A 25,711-nucleotide genomic window follows, 5' to 3' on the forward strand; every position below is an offset into this window, starting at 1 on the left:
TAAAATTAGTCCAAAGTTACGAGTTGGAAGGATTTTCATCCAGCTGGCCTTAGAGCGCAGAGCACAGATAAAAGTCTGAGAAAATACTCAACTTAGCATTTTGGATGAAGGAAGTAGGTCACCATTACTCTCGAAGAGTAAAAACTTCCAATCATCGCTCTGGGAATTACTGTATTATACAGTCACGCTCTCCTCTTCCAGAAAGGAGGAACATCTGGATTCATGAGGAAATCCCCCATTAGTTCAGCAGATTCTGTCTCAAAGAATCACACTTTGAAAGATCTTAATGTGTTCGATTCGCTGTATTAAACCTACTATTTATCACAGCACATTCAAAGTCAAGGCGCTGAGGTTAACTAATGCCATACCTAGACTATATTTTCTATTGTGACTTCCACCCCGATGCAATTTAGCCTCGTTCTTTCAGATGAAAACATTTTTGCTGTGGCTTCGCTTCATTTTCCACCCTGTAAATTGATTGAGCCGCAGTGATGCATGCTTTTCTCCACTTTTTTTCCCCCCCCACATGGCACAAAGAGGCCCGACCGCTAAACCGGATTGCTCGCGGCGCTCTGCTTCCCCCGTGACCTCTCTAGGTATCCCGGAGCTGTCTGTCTGTGACCCGGGACCTGGTCGAACACAGATCCGGGAAAAAGCTCCACATCTTGGGCCCACCTGTTTCCCTCACGTGTGGCTGCTAGCGCCGAAGTAGTTAACGTTCTCATTACTGGGGGGGAAAAAGGCAGCCGACGACGTTAAGTAATGCCGCGCTCTCGGATGTTTACGCCGTTTTACGTGAGCCGTTTCTTCCCCGCCGCTTTACTGTTCTGACTCGCGATGCTCTGTTACGCAAACAGGCTCACCGACATCATACGGAATCGAAAGAGAAGTCGCTATTTGGGGGGGGGGGGGGGGGATTATTCGCAATCAAGGCACATCCTCGACCCAGACGCCGCGGAAAAGAAGTAAAGCATTAGTGAGGGGAACCTCCTATGATCTGTGGCTGCCTGGTTGGAGATTTTAACATGGTGCGCGAGCTGATTGACGAATCAAAGACGGCACAAAGGGAGCTCGGGCGGTGGAGAGCCTGTGTGTCCTACAGCAACACGATCAATACATTCGAACATCAAGGCGCTTCATATCTGAGCCGGGTTTGAAGAGAAGTTGAAAAGACGACTACAACCGAAAACACTGGGCTCTGTCTTCCGCGCGTGAGAACAGAGCGCGGATGTTGAGAGATTCCTTGGTAAATGAAAGCAGCGCTTGAACTAAGCCCCCCGTCTTCCCTTTCTGCGGCTCGGCGGTTCCGCTGTGATGTTGACGGGCGGCTTTCGCGACGTTCGGATTCGAGCGCTTTGAGTTGGTTTTTTTAATTCCGAGCGCGCACGTGCGGGGGGGGGTGGGGGGGAGCGCGCACGTGCCTCGCGAACGCTCGGAAAGGGAATGGCGCCGGGCCACGCCGAGCGTTTCTGCAAAAATCGCTCGCACAGGCTGCCGCGTGACTCCTCTGACTCGTTTAAATGAGCAAAACACCCCCCCCCACCCCACCAAATCAGATGTGAAATGTTGATCTCCGAGCGGCGTCCTCCGGCAACCGAGCACCGTACGCTCTGACAGCATTAGAAGTAAAAGGTTTGACTAATGTTAAGTGCAGGAAGTGTTTATGTGTGCGGTGTCGAGGCATGACTCGGAGCAACCCGGGAACATAAGGTTGCAGGTGCCTACAATAAGCGGCACATGGCACGGAAATGCTTAAAAGTGGAAAAATGTATTGTCTTGCACATGCAAAACTGATTTGGAGGGAATCTGAATAGGGCAGTTCACAAAGGGTCATATTTTCGGGCAATACTACCCAAGGAGTTGCTTCAGCTTTGTAATTAAAAAGGAGACGTTTGTCAGGAAATAGTGTTTGGTCCGGGGTCTTAGTTAGTTTCCTGCTGCTGGGAACGTTGCCCAAAAAAAAATTGCTGAGTGTACTGCGGCCCTCGGTCTCTGTCAACCATATAAGGAATTCGAGACTCTCTCCCCAAATCTGACAAATAAAGTGATTTCTTAGGTTCCAGCTGCAGTGCGGTGACCTTTGGATCCACTCCCCGCGTCTTAACCTTTTGCCGTCTTCGTGGGATGCGCTTGTTTACGGCCGCTTGTCACACACTTAATCATTTGATAAACCAACTCAGAGCATGTGAAGATGTGAAGAAGAAGAAGAGAAGATGAAAAGACATGTAGGCCAACATGCTGCTGAATGCAATTTAATTTAGTCTACCGTAGTTAATCTGGTTTAGATTAGACTTTCTACGAATTCTTGCTTAATTTGCATGTTGCGCTCCCCAATAAACAGCAACATGAGAATATCTATATGGCTTTCTTATGGGCTCTCTGGGGAAAAAATGTATCTTAAAGGAATAGTTCACTCAAAAATGAAAATTCTGTCATCATCTACTCACCCTCATGCCAAATGAAACACAGGTGAAATTTGTTAGACCATATAACACACAGGGAGGTTGCCAGCACAACTTGGTGGCAGCCTTCTCCAAAACAACTGAAGTCAATGGGGACCTGTTCTTTAGAGTTCCAAAACAAAAACTACTCCTTTAACAAGTCAAGAGATGCGGAAATATGGATGGACTTTATTTCTTTTGCCGTTAAATTGCTTCCTTGTCAGATTGTGGGTTTCTGGTTTGGTTGGCGGCCTGTTTTCAGTCAGCAGCCTGCCGCTGGGAGGACAAACTCCACCCAGCCGGTACATCGCCGCCCGACCCCGGAGCCTTGAAACGAGCGCGCCCTGTATTCCCCTCCACAGCTGACTGTCATTACTTTTGCGATCCTCAATTAGCCTGATGGCAGAAATTGTGGGTCATTAGAATCCGGAGCCACCGGTCGAACCGCTGATCAAATTAGCAGACCGGCTTTGAGCATGAATCAAAATAGTCATGCGACTGCTGCCTGCCGCACATGGTGGAGTGGAGGAGGCGGTTCAAAGCAGTTAACCGCACGACATATGGAGGTGCTTAGGATTCTGTGACAGTTATCACATTTCTTTTTCGGCCATACTGCGTGTATATGTGTATATGAGGGCAATCACTGCGTGTCTCAGATATCGGCTGTGGCTGACTGCCATGGACTTGTACACCTGCACACACACGCAGTTTCTCTCCTTGCTCTTCCTGTATTTTGTTCACTAAAACACACACACACACACACAGCCTCTTCCATAAACCCTTGAATCACAAGCACTCACTCGAGCAGAAACGTAGTACACACATCCAGCCATAAAAGAGTTGCAGATGGGGACATTATCAGCACTATTTTTTCATCGGAACAGACCTGTGCCCCATTGAAAAGAAATCGCAGAGTGGAATACACTTCTGTTGAAAAGAAAGAATAAACAAGTGGGGATAAAAAAAAAAGAGAGAAAAGAACCCAGGTGCTTCATCAACCCTGAGTCCTGCCTTCCTTGTTTCACAAGGACCTCTCGGTCTCGAAAAACAGCACCCGGAGCTCCCGGGTCTTTAACCAAGCGTGGCGCTCAATTTCATCCTCCTTGAGACGAGCATTAATGTACCTGACAGCTGTGGAATTTTCTACAACGCATATGGGTGTCAATGCCACATTTTCGAAGCAAATACACTTGTTCGGTACGGTGAAATTCTTTGTGGGTTAGCGTAGCATCAGCGAGGTCAGCTGATGTCACTTAGAGCAGTGGTTCTCAACCAAGTGCCATCAATCAAAAATGCAGACTGGAGTTTGAACGTTTGTTGGAGGCAGAAATAATCTCATTGGTTGAGTTAAACCTCAGTGGGTGGAGCCAAAGAATTTTTCAGAGCGTACACGTTAGCCAACTGGCAAACTTTAATGGCAAAGAAGGAACTCTGGTCAAAATATACATACAAAATATAAATGGTACTTTTGGCCATAGCATTCATAATCTTGGAAGGTCAGCAGCTAGCTAACTAGCTTACCTAGATAGATGTAGGTTAGTATGGTTTGAACTTGGAAGGTCAGCTAGGCTAACTAGCTAACCTAGATAGCTTATATAATGGCTAACCTACATTTTTTTTCAGTAAGTAGCAAGAGCGCTAGGCTTCACAATATTAGCTTCCTCCTCTCTTACCTCAAGCCTTTTTCACTGGGCTTCAGTTACCTAACCAGAATTGGTTATTTGGTTCCGCCCACTAAAACTCAACCAATGAGCTTATTTCTGCCTCCAGAGCAGCTCTGCCTCTGAGAAATGTTTGAAGAAGTAATGGCGCGTGGGATGTTTAATTAAAAGACCTAAAGGGAGCTACAGTGTGCGGACCTTCCTCTTTCTTTCTTTCATGCTGTCTTCTATTGGTCCAGCACCTGCCTTGAAGGTTTTTGGATGTGCGCGACTACTTCACAGTATTTATTCGCCGCCATGTTTGCCATTTGTGTTGACGCGCTTCTGCAATTCGCAACAGCAAGTCAGCGATATCGTAGCCCGCAAAAAATTCCCATGTCCTACTTGATTACATTCTACGTGATTATAATGTTGAAGTGAACGTTTTTTTCCCAGTCGGTGGGTTGTATTGAGGGTAAATCCGACATGACGCGAACACAGCTTGAGGCTCCAATGTGCCAACTAAGCACTACAGCAGGCGATTTCTCCGATCGGTTCCTCCTCTCTTCTCGAAGGTGTGCTAATTAGTGAAATCGGCTGCCGTTGGAACGAAAACCTGCAGACTCTTGGGGCCCTCCGAACCAAATAAAGACGTCACCCCTCCTGCGGTTGTTAGTCTGGAGAAAAACCAGTGTTTAACAGTGTTATTTCAAGAGCCTCAGAGTCATGCGGGGTGGGACAGATCTCAGATTCCTTTTGCCTTTCAGATCTTAATGAATGAGGCGGTCAAGGGGAACCGGGCGACTTATCCCAGATCGGCGCCCGCACTTTAATCTCGATGAATCGGAGTCAAGCGGGAGCTGTTCAGCTGAGAATAGCTGTGTGCCAAGTTATCTTTCAAGGCAATCATCATAAGGCCCTTTCATTGACGGCACAGCGCTTGGCCTGATCTCACCTTCTCGCCTCCCCGCTCTGTATTCAGCTCGCTATCGCCTCCCCATCACCGAGTCACAACAGTATAGGAGGAATGCCTATGAAAATTACATGCGCCATGTGCCCGGTGGATAAGGATCACACGGCATACTGTTGACTGCAGTCAGACACCTATTAATCTGTGTTGCTGCTTCTCTGATTCCATGCCATGATGAGGAGAGAGCGCTGAAGGAAAAGCCACAGTGCCCCCTAGTGGAAAAATCAACACATAACCTCCTGTGGTCTCAAGTCTAAATTAGTGCATAAAGCAGAAATGAGTGCAGAAGAATGTGTGTGTGGGGAGGGCTTATGTTTGATACTGTATGTTAATAGACTGGAGGACAAACATAGAATTTTAATTTTATAATCTTTATTAATTGTGTTATGTTGTATTGTATTGTGTTTCCAGTGTGTGTTTCTGCTGTGACTACTGAATTTCTCTCCAGATGAATGAATAAATATACTGTATATAGATAGACAATATCTATCTATCTGTCTGTCTATCTGTGTATGTGATCTCTAATCAGGAGGAAAGTGGTGAAAGATTTGTATTTCGTTGACAAAAATAGAAAAGAAGATGCATGACAGATATTCATAAAATGATATATCCTCCATTCAAAAAGTGATGGGTAGCATAAGACAATCATGGTATTTTATAAAGAGTAATAGTTAACTTAGGTCACACCGGTTACACTTTTACAGGCTGGAACATTTATATTTTGATACAGAGTGATTAACAGGTAGAGTTTTTCTTTTTGTAATGTAGTGTTTTGGAATAGATCCTCATCTCTAGAACCAGAAAGCAAATCTGAAATGGAAACCTATGATTTAGTTTCCTCAAAATAAACACAAGCACGTTATCTGGTCTAAAATATTGCTGAGCCAAGCAGGAGCCCACAGATATCAGACAAGCTGAGGATGAAAGCAGAATAGTGTAGGAATGCAAAACAAACAATGTCACAGTGAGTCAAAAGTTTGAGTTGTCAGTGCTTGAAAACAGACCTGTGATCAGCTATAAGGTTGGGTTGGGTACTTTTAAAATTCATTGAAAATTCATCAAAATTGTAGTCAGTAATAAAACTCAGTAATGTATTCGGGTTACTTTTAGTTCAGCTCTGATTAAATTGCCATATTTGAGGTATAAAGGTACAAATAAGAAAAAGTGAAAATTACGTTAACGTAAGTTTGCATTCAGACACAAATTTGCCTCTGTGCCACATTTTGTACACTGCAAAAAAAATCCATCTTAACAAGTCATTTAGTGTCATTTAGCCTAATTTGTCTTAAACCAAGATAAAAAAAATCTGCCAGTGAGGTGAGATAACTCCACTTGTCTAGAAATGAGTGTATCTTGAAAAAAGTCAGAATATGGCAGATCACTGCACTACTATCAAGAAAATAACACTTGATTCTACAAAATTTTTGAAACAAGTTAATTTGTATTGGAAACAAATGAAAGCATCTAACCGAATTGGCAGATTTTTTTCACTTATTTTAAGAAAATTACAGTTTTAGGACTCAATAATAGACTAAATGACTTGTTAAGATGAAGATTTTTTGCAGTGTAAAGACGCAAAACACCTGACACTATTGAAATGGCTTTATGAGTTTCTCACTTTAAAAACATTCGCAGAAGTAATCCTCTCATTTTTTATAAGCAGCCTGTAATCAGAATACAGTTACATTTTACATTTCCCAACCCTGTTTGGAATCCACTCAGCTCCTTTTCCCTGATTGTTTGACTTTGTTTGATGCAGCTGGATTCCCCTAAAAGTTGAAAAACCCTTATATCTTCTACTCTGTGCTGGAGAAAGCAAATGCAGCAGACCTCGACTTGGGCCTGAAAATTTGACTCGAACCCAAAAACTCCTGTAGCCCCGAGGGTATCAGCCTTTTTCTGAGTCCAAATCCTACTAAAGCCAGAGATTACAGATATATTTTTTAAATAACAGTATTTTTCAGCAATGTCTAATAGGATTATAGAGATATATTGGTTTGCTGATATTGGCTTTCTAGGAAAAATGGGATGTAGTGTAGTCAGTGTCGGACTGGTGTGATTACATATTTATTGGAGAACTGACATCAGATTCCATGAATGTTTTATTTTGATTAGTTTTGTCCTGGATTTTAATGGAGAATTTTAATTTCCCATGATGGTCTAAATGCTGTTTCAGAGGCTTTTCCACCGTGAATAGAGTGAAATTGTGGGAGAAACACTGAATAATTGGGGTTTTGCAGATTTTTTTGGTATGAAAATTGTCTAATTTTAGCAGCATTTTAGGATGAATATAACTACTTCTCCAAACTGTACCCTATGTGATTTGAATCAAATGGGGACATTTTTACATATCATGTGGGAGTTTCCATCAGTTAGAAGTTTTTGGGAACAAATAACAAAACGTCTCTGAAACACTATGCCAATGCTCAATGCCCATGTGCAGTTTCAGATTGATTGGCCGACCCATTGAGGAGCAAAATGGATGCAGACAGATAGAGTTTTCCTCATTTTATAGTAGGATTTTATCTATGGAGCTCTCTGTTGCTAGGATGAACGGGGCAGGCCAGGTTATGCCCGAGGCTAGGAAGGAGGCACTCAACGCAGCTAGAGCCATGATATAAATGTCTATTTTTATCTTTTTTTTTTCTTATTTATTTTGCAACGTACTGTTAGGAAATATCCTGCATGTATAGTGGAATTTAGAGAAAGACCCATGGGGATGGGGTAGGTCAGGGTTAAGGAGCGATCAAAAGTTTCTGTTACTTTTCTGTATCTTGTACTGCCTTAGTTATAATGGCATGGCTTTATTGCGACTAAAACGTTAAGTTATGAATTTATTACGGGGAGAAAAAAAAAGGTCAAACTTAAAAGATTTGAATATCAGCTTCAATCCAAACACATCAGCATCACTATCAGTATCAGTCAAACCCTTATATCTGCAAACCCTAGCTTGACTGACACCTGAGGAACTAAGTAAGACGGACTAACTCAGTGGTTCTCAACGTGGGGTCCGGGGACCACCAGGGGTCCTTGAGGGGGTTCCAGGGGGTCCCCAGCAAATTGATCAACTGTTAAACTTCACCATTATTTAATTCACTAGAAGTTAACACAATTAGAGAATGTAGAAGAATGACTGTTCTGATCATAGTTTCTCTGTTATCTCTCTACCTACAATACAGATAGTCATGGAATTCTGGACAAAATCATATCTAGCAATAAAAATATTCTCAGATTTGCGTCCGAGAGACAAAATGTCATCAACTGGAGGTGCGTTGCCCTAATGTTTATTAAATTAGGGGTCCTTAATATGAAAAAGGTTGAGAATCACTGGTCTAAATGTTGTTTTAGAGGCTTTTCCACCCTGAATAGAGTGAAAATGTGGGGGAAACACTGAATAATTGGGGTTTTGGGGATTTTTTTTGGTATGAAAATGGTCAAATTGAAAAGATTTGAATATCAGCTTCAATCCAAACACATCAGTCATCACTATCAGTATCAGTCAAACCCTTATATCTGCAAACCCTAGCCTGACTGACACCTGAGGATCCCAAGTAAGACTGACTAACTGAAAGGACGTCAAACGAACACTGGACCCAGATCAGTCTGACATCACAGAGGCGCTCATAGGTGTAGACGGGCTAGTCCAGGAAGAGGTCCAGTTTGCTCTGGATGTTGTGGAAGGCGTCTCTGCCCAGGTAGTCGGCCTGGCCCGCCTCCCACAGCCTGCGCCGCTCCAGCCGCTCCGCCTCCACATCAACAGCCGTCTGCAAATCCAAAAAAATAATAATAATAAAAACCTGTGTTGATAACAAATCAGTAGAAATCTTCAAAAGGGAATTCAACGCAAGAAGTCTCTTTTTTTTTCCCCCCCTCGACTTTAGCTGCAAGTCGTGGATCTGATCTCTCGTTTCTGACGTGGCAACAGAATGATATTTTGAAAACGAGAAAAGTTGAAATTTACTCTTAGGGGAGTCGGGGGGGGGAAAAATATATATATTTCTCTCGCTGGGAACCTTTCATTACGTACTTTGAGAAAGTGTCAACACTTGCCGCTAACTGACGGCTGAGCGGAATTCTAAACCGTTAACATTCACGGGCCAAAGCATAGCACTTTAGCTTTGGTATCCTGCTTCCATATTTTATTTATTTATTTATTTATTTATTACATTTCTCCTCTGTGTTTGTGTTTATTCGGTTAATATGCAAACCCAGAAGGAGGTGTTTAATAAAAAATGTTAAAGGCATGGCTGAAGAAAAATCAGAGCTGTATGCATTTTTAATCATCCGATCAATAACTTGAGACTTGATTATTTTACTATTATTGCTTGTTGTTTTTTCATTTTTCCCTTCTTTAAATTAAGCTTCATAATTGTATGTAACCTTGATATTTTCTTCCTTTTTTGTTTTTTCTCTTAAGAAAAGCCTAACTAGGGACAGGAGTTGGAATCTAGCAATAATTTCTGTATGCAGAATATCAGTTGCATCAAGTGGCACTACGGTATGTTAATTTGCATTGTCCCTATCAAATAAACCAGTGATTCTCAACCTTTTTCATATGAGAATATTTTTACTGTTAGATATGATTTTGTCCAGAATTCCATGACTATCTGTATTGTAGGTAGAGAGATAACAGTGAAACTATGATCTAAACAGTCATTCTTCTACATTCTCTAACTTCTTGTAAATTAAATGCTGAAGTTTAACAATTCATCAATTTGCTGGGGACCCCCTGGAACTCCCTCAAGGACCCCTGGTGGTCCCCGGACCCCACGTTGAGAACCACTGAAATAAACGAAATAAATAAATAAAAATCCCATATCGATCGAACCCTGATCTGTGATTGTATAGAAAGGAATGGTTGACATACAGGTTCTGTATGGGTGTCTGAGGCGCCCTCTGCACCCATAGGTGGGTCCTGGCTGTCCGGCTTCTCCGACTCTGCTGGCTTCTCCTCCACCGGTGTGTTATCTGGGTGTGAACACTGCAGCCACCACACAGTATCATGTCACACTGTCCGCATACATAGACAGAAAGCGCAGCTAAACGTGTGAAAAGTTAGTTTTATCATGCAGATTAGCTATTATGAAAGCATAATATAAGCAGTCCTTGATGTACTGTATGTGCGTGGGTGGGTGGTGTCTTACTGGAAGGTGTTAGTCTCAGCATAAGCTTGTATAATCACAATGCATCAAGTAGAAATGAATCAGAGGAATGGCAGAAACGTAATGAGAACCTGAACTCAAAGCCCTGCAGCAGATAAAGAGCTCTTTTTTTTTTTTTTTTTTTTAGCAGAATCCCATGCAGCCGAGCAGAAACACCCATAAATTAACAATCCCATCTACACTCTACCAGAACTAACAAGAGGCACTTGAGCTGCCTAATGTCCCCTCAACAATCACCATGATATATTAAACATTACAACTTATGATAATGAGGCCATTAATTAAGCTAATTAATGCATTAAATGGCTAATATTTCTATATCTGCATACTTGTCTGCACATAAGGCATGAACTCCACATCTTAAAGCATTATAGTGACTTAAAGAAAATCTCTTAATCTGCAATTAATATGCAAATTTATGCAGTAAAGTGCTCAGATCATTCACTCTATAGGGGGAACCTGTGATCTAAGTATGAAAGGTAACACTTTACAATAAGGGTACATTAATTAAGGGTTAGTTCATGCTTAATAAGCATTTACTAATGGTGTTCATGTTAACTAAGGTATTCATTTATACATTATTTAATAGTTTATACCTTAGTTAACATGAACACCATTAGTAAATTACACATTAGTTAACTGTTAATTAAGGATTAGTTCATGCGTATTAAGCATTAACTAACCCTTAACTTAGTGTACCCTTATTGTAAAGTGTTACCGTATGAAGTGTCTATCATCTTGAGTTATTCTGAGTTTTTGTGCACAATATCACTATCAATAAATATCATAACACTTGATCTCTGAACTCACCGTCTCCCTCTCTTCAGACGGTGAACGGGGCTTTTCGGCAGGCGGCGAAAAACACGCCAGCAGCGAGTTGGAAACGTCCAGGTTTTCCCTGAACGGGGTCTTGGCGTCACTCTCCTGGACCTGCACAGCGAGAGAGGGGCGTTAAAGTGGCGGGACGGCGGCCAAGAGCGGGGGACGGGGCGACCGATTAGCACCCCTCCAACCAGAGAGGAGGAACTAATCGGTGAAATGAGCTGCTGTTGAGGTTTGCTGGAAAGGACACCTGTAGAGTCTTGGCCAAATATGACACATGGTGGCACATCCCCGGTCTATATGACAAGAAGGACAGGCTGAAACTGCTGGATGGTCTGTGTCATACATATACACAACCAGTCAAAAGTTCATATTTTAGAATAATTGTAAAGACATCTATGAAATAACACAAATGGAATTACGCAGTGACCAAACACAAGTGTTAAACAAATCCAAACTATCTTATATTTTAGATTCTTTAAAGTAGCTGTAAAGGCTTTGGAAAGAAATTCATACATAGGATCAACTTCACTGTTTCTATTTGTCTAAGAAACTCATTTCAAGCATTTAAGCAGAAGCCTGTAGCACCCAATAATGTAATAATTTCCTGAAAATGTAATAACGCCTGAAAATGTATTAGAATTTGCACTTAACTTGATCGAAAATGTAATAAAACCCAATAATGTAATAACTTGACCAATAATGTAATAAAATGTCCTGACTGATACTGTAATAACATTTCGGTAAGGAGATTTTATTACATTATTGGTCAAGTTATTACATTATTGGGTTTTATTATAATGTAAAGGTATTACATTACAAGGTATTACATTATCGGTAAAATGTTATTACAATATCAGTCAGGACATTTTATTACATTATTAGTCAAGTTATTACATTATTGGGTTTTATTACATTTTCGATCAAGTTAAGTGCAAATTTTATTACATTTTCAGGAAATTATTACATTATTGGGTGCTACATCTTTAGATCAAAACGGCTTTAAGAGAATGAAAAACATAGTGCATTCAATCAGGTGTGTCCACACTTTTGCCTGGTAGTGTATATAGGATTATATAGGATTCACCAGCTACTTGAATTAGAAGTAGGGAATGGAAATTTCAGTAAAAAATTCCTCAATATTGCTTGAACCAGAAAATATTTTTTTCAATAAATAGTGATGGAAATATATTTGTTGGATAAAAAAAACCAATGTAAAATGCAAGACGCCTTCCCTCCAAGCAAGAAATATGACCAACATTAGCTGACATGAAAAATATTAATATTTTTCTGGTGTTTTTTTTTTGACATTCAGGAAGCTAATTCATTCACTTCAACCCACCTGATGGAAACACACTTAATTCTTTTATTTTTTGCGACATTTTGAAAGTTTGCTTAAACTTTGCTTAGTTGGATGGATTCTGTTGAGCTGTTTAATACGCAATGATATTCAAAAATTCTCATTCATGTCATATCGGCACCCAGATGAAGAATAAACAGAACTGAATGAGAAGACTCTTGTTTTATCAATATGCTGGCATTCCCATTGGGGCGACACTTTCCCCCCTTGGGTCACAAATAAAGTTTTCAAACCGCATGGACGCCCGTACTTGTTGCAGTTGCTCACAGTCTTCGCTGGACTGTGTCTGTGGTGGGACGGGGGGCGCGTGACCGAGGTACTCCTTCCACCACTGGGTGACGAACCGTCCCATACTGCTGTCTGATTGGCTGCCGGAGCTGCAGTTCCACGGTTTAACTGCTCCTTGGAAATGGACAATCTTTGCACTGTGGCCAAACCTGTGCGGAAACAAAACTCCAGCAGGTTTACACATTGCATTGATCAAAAGCCGATCAGTGGGGAAGAGGTAGGAGTTATATTTCAAAACAAATCTTATTGGACCCCAAGCTTTTTCTGTTGGGTTTATATCCAGAGAATCATAATTATAGTAAAACTGAACGAACATTTATAGATCCCTGCTTGCTTAACGCCAAAAAATGTATTGCACTGTTATGGAAAACAGTTCACAGACCAGGCACTAATCAATGGATAAGACGGATGTTATCAAGCCTTCCATTAGAAAGGATAACCTACATATTAAAGGCTAAAAAGCATATATTTGAGAATATATGGATGCCCTTCATTAATTATGTTAAAGACTTAGATTTAACAGATGGTCAAGTGAATGACTAATTTTTGTGGACAATGCAGTTTCTGAGCTTGTATAATTTTTTTTTTATTATTATTATTTTTCTTCTAAATACTTGTTATATTTTGTATCTATTGCAATTAATATACTCAATTTTGTTTTTCATACAATAGACCCCTAATTTAGTCCACATTAGAACCACAGACCCCCATTTGATGAGATTTTGTCTCTCGGACCCAAATCTGAGAATATTTTTATTGTTAGATATGATTTTGTCCAGAATTCCATGACTATCTGTATTGTAGGTAGAGAGATAACAGAGAAACTATGATCAAAATATAGTCTTTTCTTCTACATTCTCTAATTGTGTTAACTGCTTGTAAATTAAATAATGCTTAACAATTCAAAATTGCTGGGGACCCCCCTGGAACCCCCTCAAGGACCCCTGGTGGTCCCCGGACCCCACGTTGAGAAACACTGTCTTACTGTATCCTATTGTAGCGTATCGTATCGTATTGTATCTTATATATAGCATATTGTACACCGCTCTATACTGCACACCTGTGGTCAAACTACAAAAAAGCAAGCTTACAGAGACTTCAAGTAGCTTATAATGATGCCATGAGAATACTACTTAAAAGACCTAGATGGTGTAGTGCAAGTGAAATGTTTGTGGCTGCAGGAGTCAATACTTTCCAAGCTGTTTTAAGAAATCTCATGTATAAATTTATTTGCCGACTTGATGACTCTGTAAATAAAATCATCTTGGTTTTATCAAACATACGGTTTAGTTCTACACGCTACCAATCCCAGCTGTGGAGACATTGGTACAGTTGTCTCTTTGTAAGACATTAATATATATTTTAAACCATGATCTTTTATTGATCCTTTGTATGTAACTCATTGTATGTTATGTCCTGTTTGTTTTTTTATCTGGACCCTGAGTCTGAAATAAAGTTTGAATTGAAATTGAAATTATTGTAGTGTATCATATTGCATTGTATTGTATCGTATTGTATTGTATCTTATTGTAGCGGATCATATCGTATCATATCATATTGTATCGTATCGTACCGTATCGTGTTGTATCATATCGTATTGTATGATCTGTAGTCGTCCAGCTGCTACCTGCATCATTTTGTGAAATCAGAACCTAAATATACCTATATAGTTCTGATATCAGTTCAAAACAGTTTCCAAAGCTGTTTTAATATGATTTTTACCCTGCCATTATCACACTGTGAAATTTTTGTGCTTGTTTGGGTTGATGTCAAACTTGGCCACAAACTGTACATCAGCATCCATCAAATGCTTAGTATGCCAGAGGATACGTCAGAATACTTTCCCTCTCTTCCCCACTGTAATCTTTACATTAAAGGTGCATGCTGGTGCACCCTGCACAGATGTGACTAGTGTCATACAGTCATGTACATTATGTACACATTTCATGTATAGTTAAACTATCACAAATCAATGTACTGTGGTGTAATGATCAGCAATGTAAAGGTAAATAATAAGGATGGTAAACTGTGACTTCCAATATTTCAGCACTAATATACAGTATGCTCTTTTTTTCCTTAAAAGTCCCTATCCTCATATAACTTGCATTACTATACTATTTACTACCATGTATACCAGTGGTTCTCAACCTGGGGTCCCTGAGGGCATTCCAGGGGGTCCCCAGCAAATTGATGAATTGTTAAACTTCATAATTTTGTCATTTTAGAATGACTATTTTGATCATAGTTTCACTGTTATCTCTCTCCGTACAATACAGATAGTCATGGAATTCTGGACAAAATCATATCTGACAATAAAAATATTCTCAGATTTGGGTCAAAATCTCATCAAATGGGGGTCCGTGGCCCTAATGTGGACTAAATTAGGGTCCTTGCTATGAAAAAGGTTGAGAACCACTGATGTATACCATTAAGATTTGTGTTAGCCGAAAAAGGTGGTAAACTCAATTCCGCAAATAAACTGAGTTTAGATGCATTTATCCCTGTGTATAATGGAAAACAGCCCCAGGTGGTGCAGGAACACTCACTGTTGGAAAGCAGGGAGGTAGGTGTACACTGTGCTGGCACTGAGGTTGTAGACAAAGGGCAGGTGTTTACTGATGTCTGTCACCGCCCAGCTACTGAAGAAAGTGTTTAAGAGTCCCTGGTCCCCTCCTGTAAACGAGGAATACAGCACAAGACGCAGAGAAGGGTGTAGTGAGACAGATAAAATGTCAATATATTCTGAATATACAGGAGAGGGACGAAATAACAGAAACACCACATGAAAAAAGACTTTAAAGTTACTAAACCACAATTCCAAAAGCAGTTTCATAGGCGAATCATATTAACTTGAATGCCAATTAGCAGTCATGTTTAAAAGAGAATCACCACTTTAATATGTGAGTTGTCAAAGCAACATGAGCCAACTAACAGAGTTACAAAGAGGCCAAATAGCTGGTGTGTGAATTGCAGGAGCAAAATTATCTCATTTGACCACATTAACAAGAAAGTGTAAATGCATTGTGTCTACAGTCCACATACAGGAGCTATGTTACTGGAAGTAAACGTTGCTGCCTGTTTGTTTTGCCGGTTGAATTGAATTGAATTTAAATTTTTTATTGACATTATAAAAAATATATGACATATATACATAAATAATATATGCACAGCCTCAGCAGGAGGCATCATATCGTTGTACAATATTTGTCAAAAGGATAAAACACAATAAAGCCCAGAGCTTATTTCCATTGTGGTCCTTTGGGTGTAGGTGTGTGTTTAACTGTTAGTGATTGAATGAGTATGTGAGCACAATAAGCATAAATTAATGAATGTGTGTATGTGTGTGTGTGTGTATTAAATATCCCAGTACACATTGGGAGGGTCTTGAAACTCCAATAGGTAGGAAGGTTTTGTTCCAAAACAGAGTACGGACCACAAAGTGAGCTCAGAAATCCCAGTAATTGGCCAAGTAATCGTTGAGTCATTGGTATTGATCAACCCCCCCGCAGTATATTATGGTAATTTTGTGCTATGGGACAGTAAAAATCTTAATAAGGCTGAGATATTCATACATTGTTAGGTGTTATACCCCCTATATATTGCCAGTGTAAATGATTGTCCTGAACAAATGGATCCTTTTCATTCATTTTGAAACAGAGAAAGGCAGACAGAAACCGAGAAACAGACTGGGAGAATATTATGCTATGAACAAACGCTGCCTTTTCTTTTGATTGTGCATGAATGTATTCCATTGATTGGTCCAGTATTCAGCCTACACACAGTGTTCTGTGCCTGCTAGCCCGAGCGGAATCCTTTTTAAAGTGCCCGTCTAGCAATATTAATGGCGTACCATCAAAGCTGCCGCGCTGCTGGGCGTGATCCAGGAGCCGGGCGTGGGTGTCCAGGGAGGGCCGGAAGACAAACACCCCGGAGTTGAAGCAGTCCGGCCAGCCGGGATCCGGGGCGGCCGACAGCTCGTCTCTCTGGAACAGCTCGTCCACGTTGCACAGCACCTGGAGGGGGAAAAGGTTGAGAAGAGGTCAAGGAGTTGAGAAGAGGTCATGGAGGTTGGTCCAAAAGTTGTATTGGTGTGTGCATACTGTATGTGCAGATTTTTGGATTTGAAGCTGCCAAGAGGTGATATTTTGTTCAATATCTGACTATTTTCATGTCAAAATATTACAAGTATTCAATGTTTTCCCAAGAATTGTTTCTTGTCCAGGCGGAAAAACCTCTGAAATAGCATTTAGACCATGATGGGACACTAAAACTCTCCATTAAAACCCAGGATAACAAGAATAAACAGGTTGACTTGTTGATTCTGTGTATCACCAGTTGTCCATTCCTTTTCTTCTTCTCCCCCTTTTTTTTTTTTTTAGTTGTACAATCATTTTGTCATCTGTATTTATTTAAATTATTCAACTATTATTATTATTATTATTGTTGTTGTTATTATTGTATTATTGTATATTTACTTATACTATATATATATATTATTATTTTGTTTCTATGAGCAGGGAGGAAAATGCTGGGGGGCTAAGGGGAGATAATGGGGGGATATTACTGTCTAAAAAGAAAAGTATGAATCTGTAATACTGTTTCATCATATGTGCAGATTGTTGAATAAACTTTGGTTACAAAAAAAAAAAAAAAGAATAAGAATATCCATTTTCATACTTGTGTGATATCCAATCAAAATGTCATATTATAATCAATTCAGGTTAAGGTCTTCCCATAGACAACCAGTGTAGTATTGATCAATTCTGCAATAAATATGTAATTAATCAACCTGCATCATATCCATCATATCAGAGGTGGACCACTGGACTAGATCTGATTTTTAATAATGGCCAATATTGGCAAACCGTTATATCGGTCTAACCCTAATGTCGGAAAATACTGTTAGCCTAAAGGAATAGCTTAAAGGAATAGTTCACCCAAAAATGAAAATTCTGTCATCATCTCCTCCCCCTCATGCCAGTTGAAACACAGGTGAAGTTTGTCCATATAACACACAGGGAGGTTGCCAGCACAACTCCATAGCAGCCTTCTCCAAAACAACTGAAGTCAGTGGGGACCAGTTCTTCAGAGTTCCAAAAAGACCTACAGTCTATTTACACCATCATTTAGTGCAAATCTTAACTACAGCTGATTGATTTGCAACAAATAATGGTGTATAGGTCTTTCTATTCACACTGTTTTTGTTTTGGAACTCTAAAGAACAGGTCCCCATTGACTTCAGTTGTTTTGGAGAAGGCTGCTACCAAGTTGTGCTGGCAACCTCCCTGTGTGTTATATGGACTAACAAATTTCACCTGTGTTTCATTTGGCATGAGGGTGAACTATTCCTTTAAAAGCTATAACCCATGGAGCTGTTACCCAATTACCCGACCTAACCCGATTTTTGACCAAATTCTAACCCTAACGTCATGCATGTGCACAAATATGTACATGCAGATTGAATACATGTAACAGCCCAATATGACCTCAAGAGCCTATGTTCATCTCTATTTACTCGCCCGCGGCCTTCAAACATGCCCCGCTAACATGAGAAGACGCCTGTTTGCTCTGAAAGAAGCAACAGATTATACCATGGCCACTAAGGGCAGCGTTGGGTATTGATTTCAATGAGAGCATGTTTGACGTCCATGACCGCTACACCCAGCCGTTACCCAACGGTTCATAACATAAACGGATGAACCTTCAAAGAGTCAAACAAACCATGTTGACTCTCTGATAGATTGGAATCTACAGTGTCATTATTGAGCCAAAGTTTCCACGTGCTGTGGAGTGACGTGTGCTATATCTGGTTTGGCACGGCAAGATGTTTTGCTTTATTTAGACAGAGCTCAGTGTTTTGTTTTTTTCTGAGTCATTCCATTAAAAAGCCATTAAAGCTGCCGTCTTGTGGTTTGTGTTTTGTAAAGACATGAATGGAAGAATGAAAACTTTAATTATCCTTGTGGGTAAATTATTTATCTGAAATTATTCCCTTTATGATGCAGCATTGTTGGAAGATATAAAACCTTTCAGGCCCACAGTGACATTCTTATGAGTGTCTTGTACTACTCATTGTCAGTCACAGATTAGAGGTATTGTTATACAAACTAATCTTGTACCAAAGGCTTTACGCTCTGTCGAGTTTGTTCTTAGAGTGGCAACGACGACCTCCCAAACGCAGGGGGCGCTATTCGGTTTTCATACAAAGACGCTGGAACAATTTTAATGATCGAATTTGGCGTACTCTGGAAGTTTCGGAAACAATAATAATTGAAAACTGGTTCACTTTGTTTCCAGTGGGAACATGAATAAAGGTAACACGCAGAAGGAGTCGGGGCTCCACTTCCTTCCGTTACTAGAACTTCCGGCAAGTCCTCCATCATTACTGAAACTCAGCAGGGTGATACAAACATTTCTTGGAGGCAGAAATAATCACATAGGTTGAGTTAATCCCTAATGGGTGGAGCCAAAGAACCACAGTTTTGCTGAGCACAAGTTAGCTAACTAGCAAATGGCAAAGAAGAAACTCTGGTCAAAATATAGCTACATAAAAAATATAAATGGCAGTTTTTTTCATTCATTCATGACCATGTTATTCATGATGCTGGAAGGTCAGCAGGCTAGCTAACTAGCTTACCTAGATAGCTATATAGGCTAGTATGGCTAATTTGAATTTGGAAGGTCAGTTAGGATAGCTAGCTAACCTAGATAGCTCAGTATGGCTAGATGGCATTTTTAAAGGAATAGTTCACCCAAAAATGAAAATTCTGTCGTCATCTACTCACCCTCATGCCAAATGAAACACAGGTGAAATTTGTTAGTCCATATAACACACAGGGAGGTTGCCAGCACAACTTGGTAGCAGCCTTCTCCAAAACAACTGAAGTCCAAAACAACTGAAGTCAATTTTCTTTAGAGTTCCAAGACAAAAACAGTCAAACAATCACACTGTGAATAGAAAGACCTATACACCATTATTTGTTGCAAATCAATCAGCTGTAGTTAAGATTTGCACTAAATGATGGTGTAAATATACTGTAGGTCTTTTTGGAACTCTGAAGAACTGGTCCCCACTGACTTCAGTTGTTTTGGAGAAGGCTGCTATGGAGTTGTGCTGCAGCCTCCCTGTGTGTTATATGGACAAACTTCACCTGGGTTTCAACTGGCATGAGGGGGAGTAGATGATGACAGAATTTTCATTTTTGGGTGAACTATTCCTTGAAGTGCGCTAGGCTTCATAATATTAGCTTCCTCCTCTGTTACCTCTTGTGTTTTTCATTGGGCTTCAATCTAAAGTTACTTAACCAGAAAAACTCTAGTTCTTTGGCTCCGCCCACTGAGTTTTAACTCAACCAATGAGATTATTTGTTGCCTCCAGAGCAGCGAGGAATGAGAGAAATGAAATTTATATTAAAACTCCAATACACTTGTTAGTCACTCTAGAATCAAAATGGCTTCTCAGTAATAGAGAACATTTAGTAATGCAATTGAAATATGTTAACTGTACTGTATCTATGGCAGACTCACAAGTGTGTCTGCATCCAGGAAGACACACTTGCTGTACTGGGTCAGGGTCCAGCAGTGGATCTTGGTGAAGGTGACGCCGAGCTCGGGACGTCCCAGCCAGGACAGGTGGACCCGGTCCCTGCTGTCCATCACATCGACCAGGATAACCTCATCAAACACCTTTTCAAGGGCAAACCTATGGGGAGGCGAGGATTAGTTAGACCAATATGTGTTTTTGAAGGCTGATACAAATACTGAGATTTTCGGATTCAAGCTGCCAGTAGCCGATATTTTTTTTTTTTGCCATTACTCAATATCTTCAAATTTGCCTATTTTCAGGCCAAAAAATTCACGAAAAGCCTCTGACACAGCAGTTAGACCATGGGACACCAAAAATTCTCCATTGAAAACTTTTTCTTGTATTGCCATGTTTTATCATTGTGTTTCATCACTCTGTCTTGCATCAGTGTGCAAATAAAGTAACAAAACTTAACAAAGAGTGCCCACACACACACACAGAGCTTCTCACCATCAGTGCTGAAGCTACAGTATATATCATCATTTTTAACGTTGTCTTTTGCTGCTTATAAAGATACGCAGAGCATCAGCAGGATAGGAGGCAGGGAAAAAGCTGCGGCAAATAATTTAATGGAACAAAAAGGATCTTCTTGCCGAAAGTGATAATGTATGATGGAAAATGGACATCCTGTTCAGAATCTCGCTCTTGGAACAAATTAATATGAGAGAGATGCTCCAGGAGTCATTAGAGCTGCAGTATTGGATGAGATGGTGCCATCGGTTTTATATATGCAACGTTTGTGTGTGTGTGTGTGTGTGTGTGTGGTTGTACGTCTATCCTTATAAGGATCAAATGTTCTCACAACAAGGATAGCAAGAAGAGGAGACATTTGAGGACATTTTGCTGGTTCTCACTTCTACAAGAGGCTAGTTTAGGGTTAGGATTTGGGTTTAACATTAGATTTAGGATTAGGCTTATGTTGGGTAATGGTTACGGTTAAAGGAATACACCAACTTTTTGAGTTAGATATGATTTTGTCCAGAATTCCGGGACTATCTATATTGTACTATGTTCAAAACAGTCCTTCTTCTACATTCTCTAATTGTGTTAACTTCTTGTAAATGAAATATTGGTAAAGTTTAACACTTCATCAATTTGCTGGGGACCCCCTGGAACTCCCTCAAGGACCCCTGGTGGTCCCCGGACCCCACGTTGAGAATCACTGCTTTAACATACATGTTAAACACTATGTTGAGTTGATAGTAGGCCACTAGCGTTATCTCAAAAGTGAGAAAATAAAAACTTGGAGCATCTCTAATCTTAAATGATGTACAGCTATGTTTGGCAGTTTTGTATAGAAGATTGGTAAAAATGTATACAAAATATAATATAAAATAAAATAACAGACTGTTTTGAACCAGCAGAGACTACTTTCTCTGATTCCATTGTAAGGGAAGGTAATGGGAGACTGTGTACAGCTAAAAATCACTGCACAGTGGATGAATACGTGGTTGTTCACGTAAAATAGTTCCAAAAATACAATGATATCTCATTTTTTTTAAATTACGAATCTGTAGGCCATAATAAAATCCACTGGCATTTTTGAACTTTGTCACTCAATATATAAACTTTGTATAGCACCTTTTTTTAACAGTGTTACAAAGTGCTTCACAAAGCAAGTACAACATACAGCAGTAAGACAGAATAAAACAACACAAAAAGGATCAGAGAACATAATGAAAAAAAATAAAATAAAAGAGATATAAAAGAGGACGTAAAAGATGCCACAGAAATGCTTGCCTAAGCTCATCTGGCAGGTCATTCCAGAGCTAGGCGCCCTGACGGAAACCAGCAGGGCCCCATCCACAGACCTTAGGCTGTGCCCTGGTACATAAGGGGTCAGAAGATCAATTATGTATCTAGGGGCCAAGCCATACAGGGCCTTGAAAGTTAATAATATTTTAAAATCAATTTTGTAACTAACTGGGGGCCAATGCAGGGAGACTAATACAGGGTCGATATGTCCAAATCTATTGGAACCACAAGCAAGCCTAGCAGCAGCATTTTGAACCAACTGGAGGCGGTTTGATCCCTGAATAATACCAGAGTAAAGTGCATTACAATAGTCCAGGTGAGAGAAAATAAAAGCATCAAAATATATAAATGACCAAATTTTTGAGATCTTCTTGAGTTGGAAGAAACAAGACTGAACCACCTTCTTAACTTACTTAGATTTCTAGCAGCCTGCTTAATATTATCTGATAGGCTGCTGAGTATGTCATAAAGCAGGTTAATTTGGTGGTCCAAATAGGATGATCTCAGATTTATCCTCATTTAAACTGAGCATTAAGGTGAGCTAGACTACTAAATTGGTGGATTTTAGTGGGACATACAGTTGGGTGTCATCTGCATAAAAGTGATAAAGAACGTCATGCGAATACGTTTGCGAATAACATTACCCAAAGGGAGCATATAAGACAAGAAAGATAATTTGGAGATGAGTCTGTAATTGCTAAGAAGGAGGGGATCTAAATGAGGTGTCTTCAGTAAGGGCTGGACTATGGCATGTTTAAAAGAAGAGGGAAAAATGTCAGTGGCCAAGGAACTATTAATATTGGATAAAATACAAGGACTAGCGGTTGCAAGTATCTCTTTTAGAAATTTTGTGGGAACAACATCCAGCTAGCAAGAAGAGGATTTGATTTGGGATATAGTTTTCTCTCAAATTAATAGGGTGAAAGGTTTAAAATGGGTGAGTGCTGCAGGATTTACAGGGGAGATAGAGAAGCCGCTTGGGTCAGGTAAGATTTGAGCGCTGATGTTCTCCACCTTATTAATAAAATAATAAATTCCTCAGACTTCTCAGACGTTAGCATACACCAGTGATTCTCAACCTTTTTATATCAAGGACACCTAGTTTAGTCCACATTAGGGCCATGGACCCCCATTGGATGGGATTTTGTCTCTTGGACCTAAATCTGAGAATATTTGTTTTGTTAGATATGATTTTGTCCAGAATCCCATGACTATCTGTATTGTAGGTAGAGATAACAGAGAAACTATGATCAAAACAGTAATTCTTCTACATTCTCTAATTGTGTTAATGTCTTGTAGATGAAATAATGGTGAAGTTTAACAATTCATAAGTTGCTCCCCTCAAGGACCCCTGGTGGTCCCCGGACCCCACATTGAGAACCACTGGCATACACTATGAAAAGTGTATGCTAAAGAGTCAGTGTGGAGCACTGGAGCCAATGATCTCCTGAGGACACATGGATGATTTTGGTGTCTATGTTTTAATTACTTAATACACAAGTGTATTCCTATTATGCTAAGTGAATGCATATGGTCAGAGAAAGGTCCTCACAAGTATAGTAATGTTTCAGAGAACTTGCTTGTTAACTTGATAACTTTGTTTCATAGGAAATGTATCCTGCTTTGTATGTACTGTGTTATTTATTCACACCATATCCCACCGTGATTCCTTTGAGACGTTCGGCGTGACCATGACAACGATGCTGCGAGTCGTCCCGTGCCGCCGCAAACTCTGGGCCACCACTGTGGCTCCCATGCAGTAGGCGTTTGTGGTGACCAGGGTCACGAACGCCTCGCCAGCTGCAGAGGGAATAGAGAGGTACTAGAATTAGACTGATATTGTCTTTTTATTAAAAAATCAGACATCAGCATCAGTCACTGTCATCCACCTCAGATATGATGGATATGCCGTAGTTTGATTAGATATTTAATATAGAATTGATCAACATTACATTGGCTGTCTATGTTAAGCGCTTAAAGTCGTATTTAAAGGGGAAGGCCACCCATTTTAAGAATTCACATATGTTCTTCTTGAGGCCTGAGGACAGTTCAGTACTTTTGAACACCACTCTAGAACTAACCCTTGAATTTGTGATGTTACTACAATGTAAAATCTGGTACTGCTATGTAGACAATGAATGGGGCTCTGACTTTGTTGACCCATAACATTTTAGTGTAAGTTATTGTACCTAAATGAGGTTTCAATTCTGGTTTATACCTGTTAGCAGTGCTAGAGTGTAAAATTCGTTTGTAGTATGTTGTATTTTTATTTCACTCTTAACTGTGGATTTGTCACTTCCTGTGTGGAGATTTCCCACCAGTGACCATACTTACACCAGAATTTCAGTTGAGCAAATAGGGCAAATCTACAGCATCTCAGTTAGTGGGGATGGGACGCTCTTCTCTGTTGCAGCCCCACTTTGCGATTTAGGCTTATAAGACAGCTGGATTTCTACATAAACATCATGCTCAGTGCAGCTTTAAACTGAATTGATTCTAATGTGACATTTTGATTAGATTCCACTCAGGTTCCATAAATTCCATACACAAATTATTAGTGTCCCAAGATGGTCTAAATACCGTTTCAGAGTCTTTTCCACCCTGACAAGAATAACATTCTGGGTATTCAGAATTTGGATTTGTATATGGATTTTCGAATATCGGCAACAGTATTATTTCCTCTTTGAAAAGGAACCGCTACAACCATTTTTGCCCTCATTGGTCTAGCCGTCTTAAAAATGCCTCCAAGTAAAACTTCCTCACAAATTAAATATTGGCTCCCTCCTAAGGATCTAGGTTAAATCTATGCGGGATTTACACAAAGCCCACGAATGCTTCCTTTCTATGCAATCATTTCCATGAAGGCTTTACCACATGGATAAAAATGGTGTTATATGTTCACTAAGTGTGTTGTTGTGTTAGGGTTATATTTTCCTGGCTTACCGTTGGACGCACTGGCATCTAACCTTTTGTCTACAGCTATCCCCCGAGCCCCCGGGGGATGGTTGTAGTGTTAAATTTCAATTGGCACTCTATTCCGGCACTCTCCGACACTGCGGCCTGCCAGGCATGGCACATCGCTGAGTCTATTCTGATTCCCTGTTGAAGTGGGTCACTGTGTTCCATATAATTTAACACCTCTGTAGGGCAGACCAGGGGGAATTACAATCCTGTTTCCCGAGGTTCAGTGCAGAATTTGGGGTGCAATTTGAGGAAGCTTGACTCTTGTTTTTGTACAAGTTAGAAAGAAAGGGTCAACCAGCTCGCCCAACGACCAACATTTACTCCTCGATAGTGGTCTGATGCATGCAAATTTCATCTTAGACATGTTCAAATCTACATATTTAATCATCTACTTACAGAATGCCACCACTGTAATGAATGAAGACATACCTGACATTGTTGATGACGCTATTTACCCCGCAACTTTCCTTCTCTCTTCCACTAAAAAGGACTCAGGAATTGGATCGGAAATGGATAGTCCAGTTGCTGAAGCGATAACAGTCACGGTCAAACATCAAATGAATCCATTTGACAGTCCCATGTTACGGCAGTCAATATCGGAAGTGTGCTAAACATCAACAGGATGAATTTGTGTCCGATCTGAAGTCACATCCCATCCGGATTGTATGGATTTTAAGGAAGAGAGTCGATCAGAGTTTGGTCATCTGGTTGCTCAACTGGTCAT

At 40.3% G+C, this 25,711-nt stretch overlaps 1 protein-coding gene across 1 annotated transcript; it reads right to left on the bottom strand.

Moving 5' to 3' along the window:
• Positions 1-8,689: 8,689 nt before the first annotated feature.
• gyg2 (glycogenin 2) lies at positions 8,690-25,423 on the bottom strand. Its single transcript, XM_071528493.1, has 9 exons — positions 25,417-25,423; positions 23,685-23,823; positions 20,211-20,385; positions 16,534-16,696; positions 15,230-15,356; positions 12,646-12,832; positions 11,024-11,143; positions 9,919-10,032; positions 8,690-8,815 (listed from the first exon to the last, which is right to left on the bottom strand). The coding sequence occupies exons 1-9, from the start codon at positions 25,421-25,423 to the stop codon at positions 8,690-8,692; spliced, it is 1,158 nt and encodes a 385-aa protein (XP_071384594.1).
• Between the last annotated feature and the right edge of the window lie 288 nt (positions 25,424-25,711).

This window comes from Centroberyx affinis, unplaced genomic scaffold (genome assembly GCF_046629955.1).
Source record: "Centroberyx affinis isolate AG114_WGS23_722 - 3 ecotype Tasmania unplaced genomic scaffold, CSIRO-AGI_Caff_v1 ptg001680l_1, whole genome shotgun sequence".
Lineage (NCBI taxonomy): Eukaryota > Metazoa > Chordata > Actinopteri > Beryciformes > Berycidae > Centroberyx > Centroberyx affinis.

What these genes read in the sequence shown, in the direction of transcription:
- gyg2 (XM_071528493.1), bottom strand. An exon ending in AACGTCTCAAAGGAATCACG is followed by an intron (nt 20,386 to 23,684) that starts GTGGGATATGGT and finishes GCCTCCCCATAG; the next exon opens with GTTTGCCCTTGAAAAGGTGT. An exon ending in TACCTCCCTGCTTTCCAACA is followed by an intron (nt 12,833 to 15,229) that starts GTGAGTGTTCCT and finishes GTTTCCGCACAG; the next exon opens with GTTTGGCCACAGTGCAAAGA.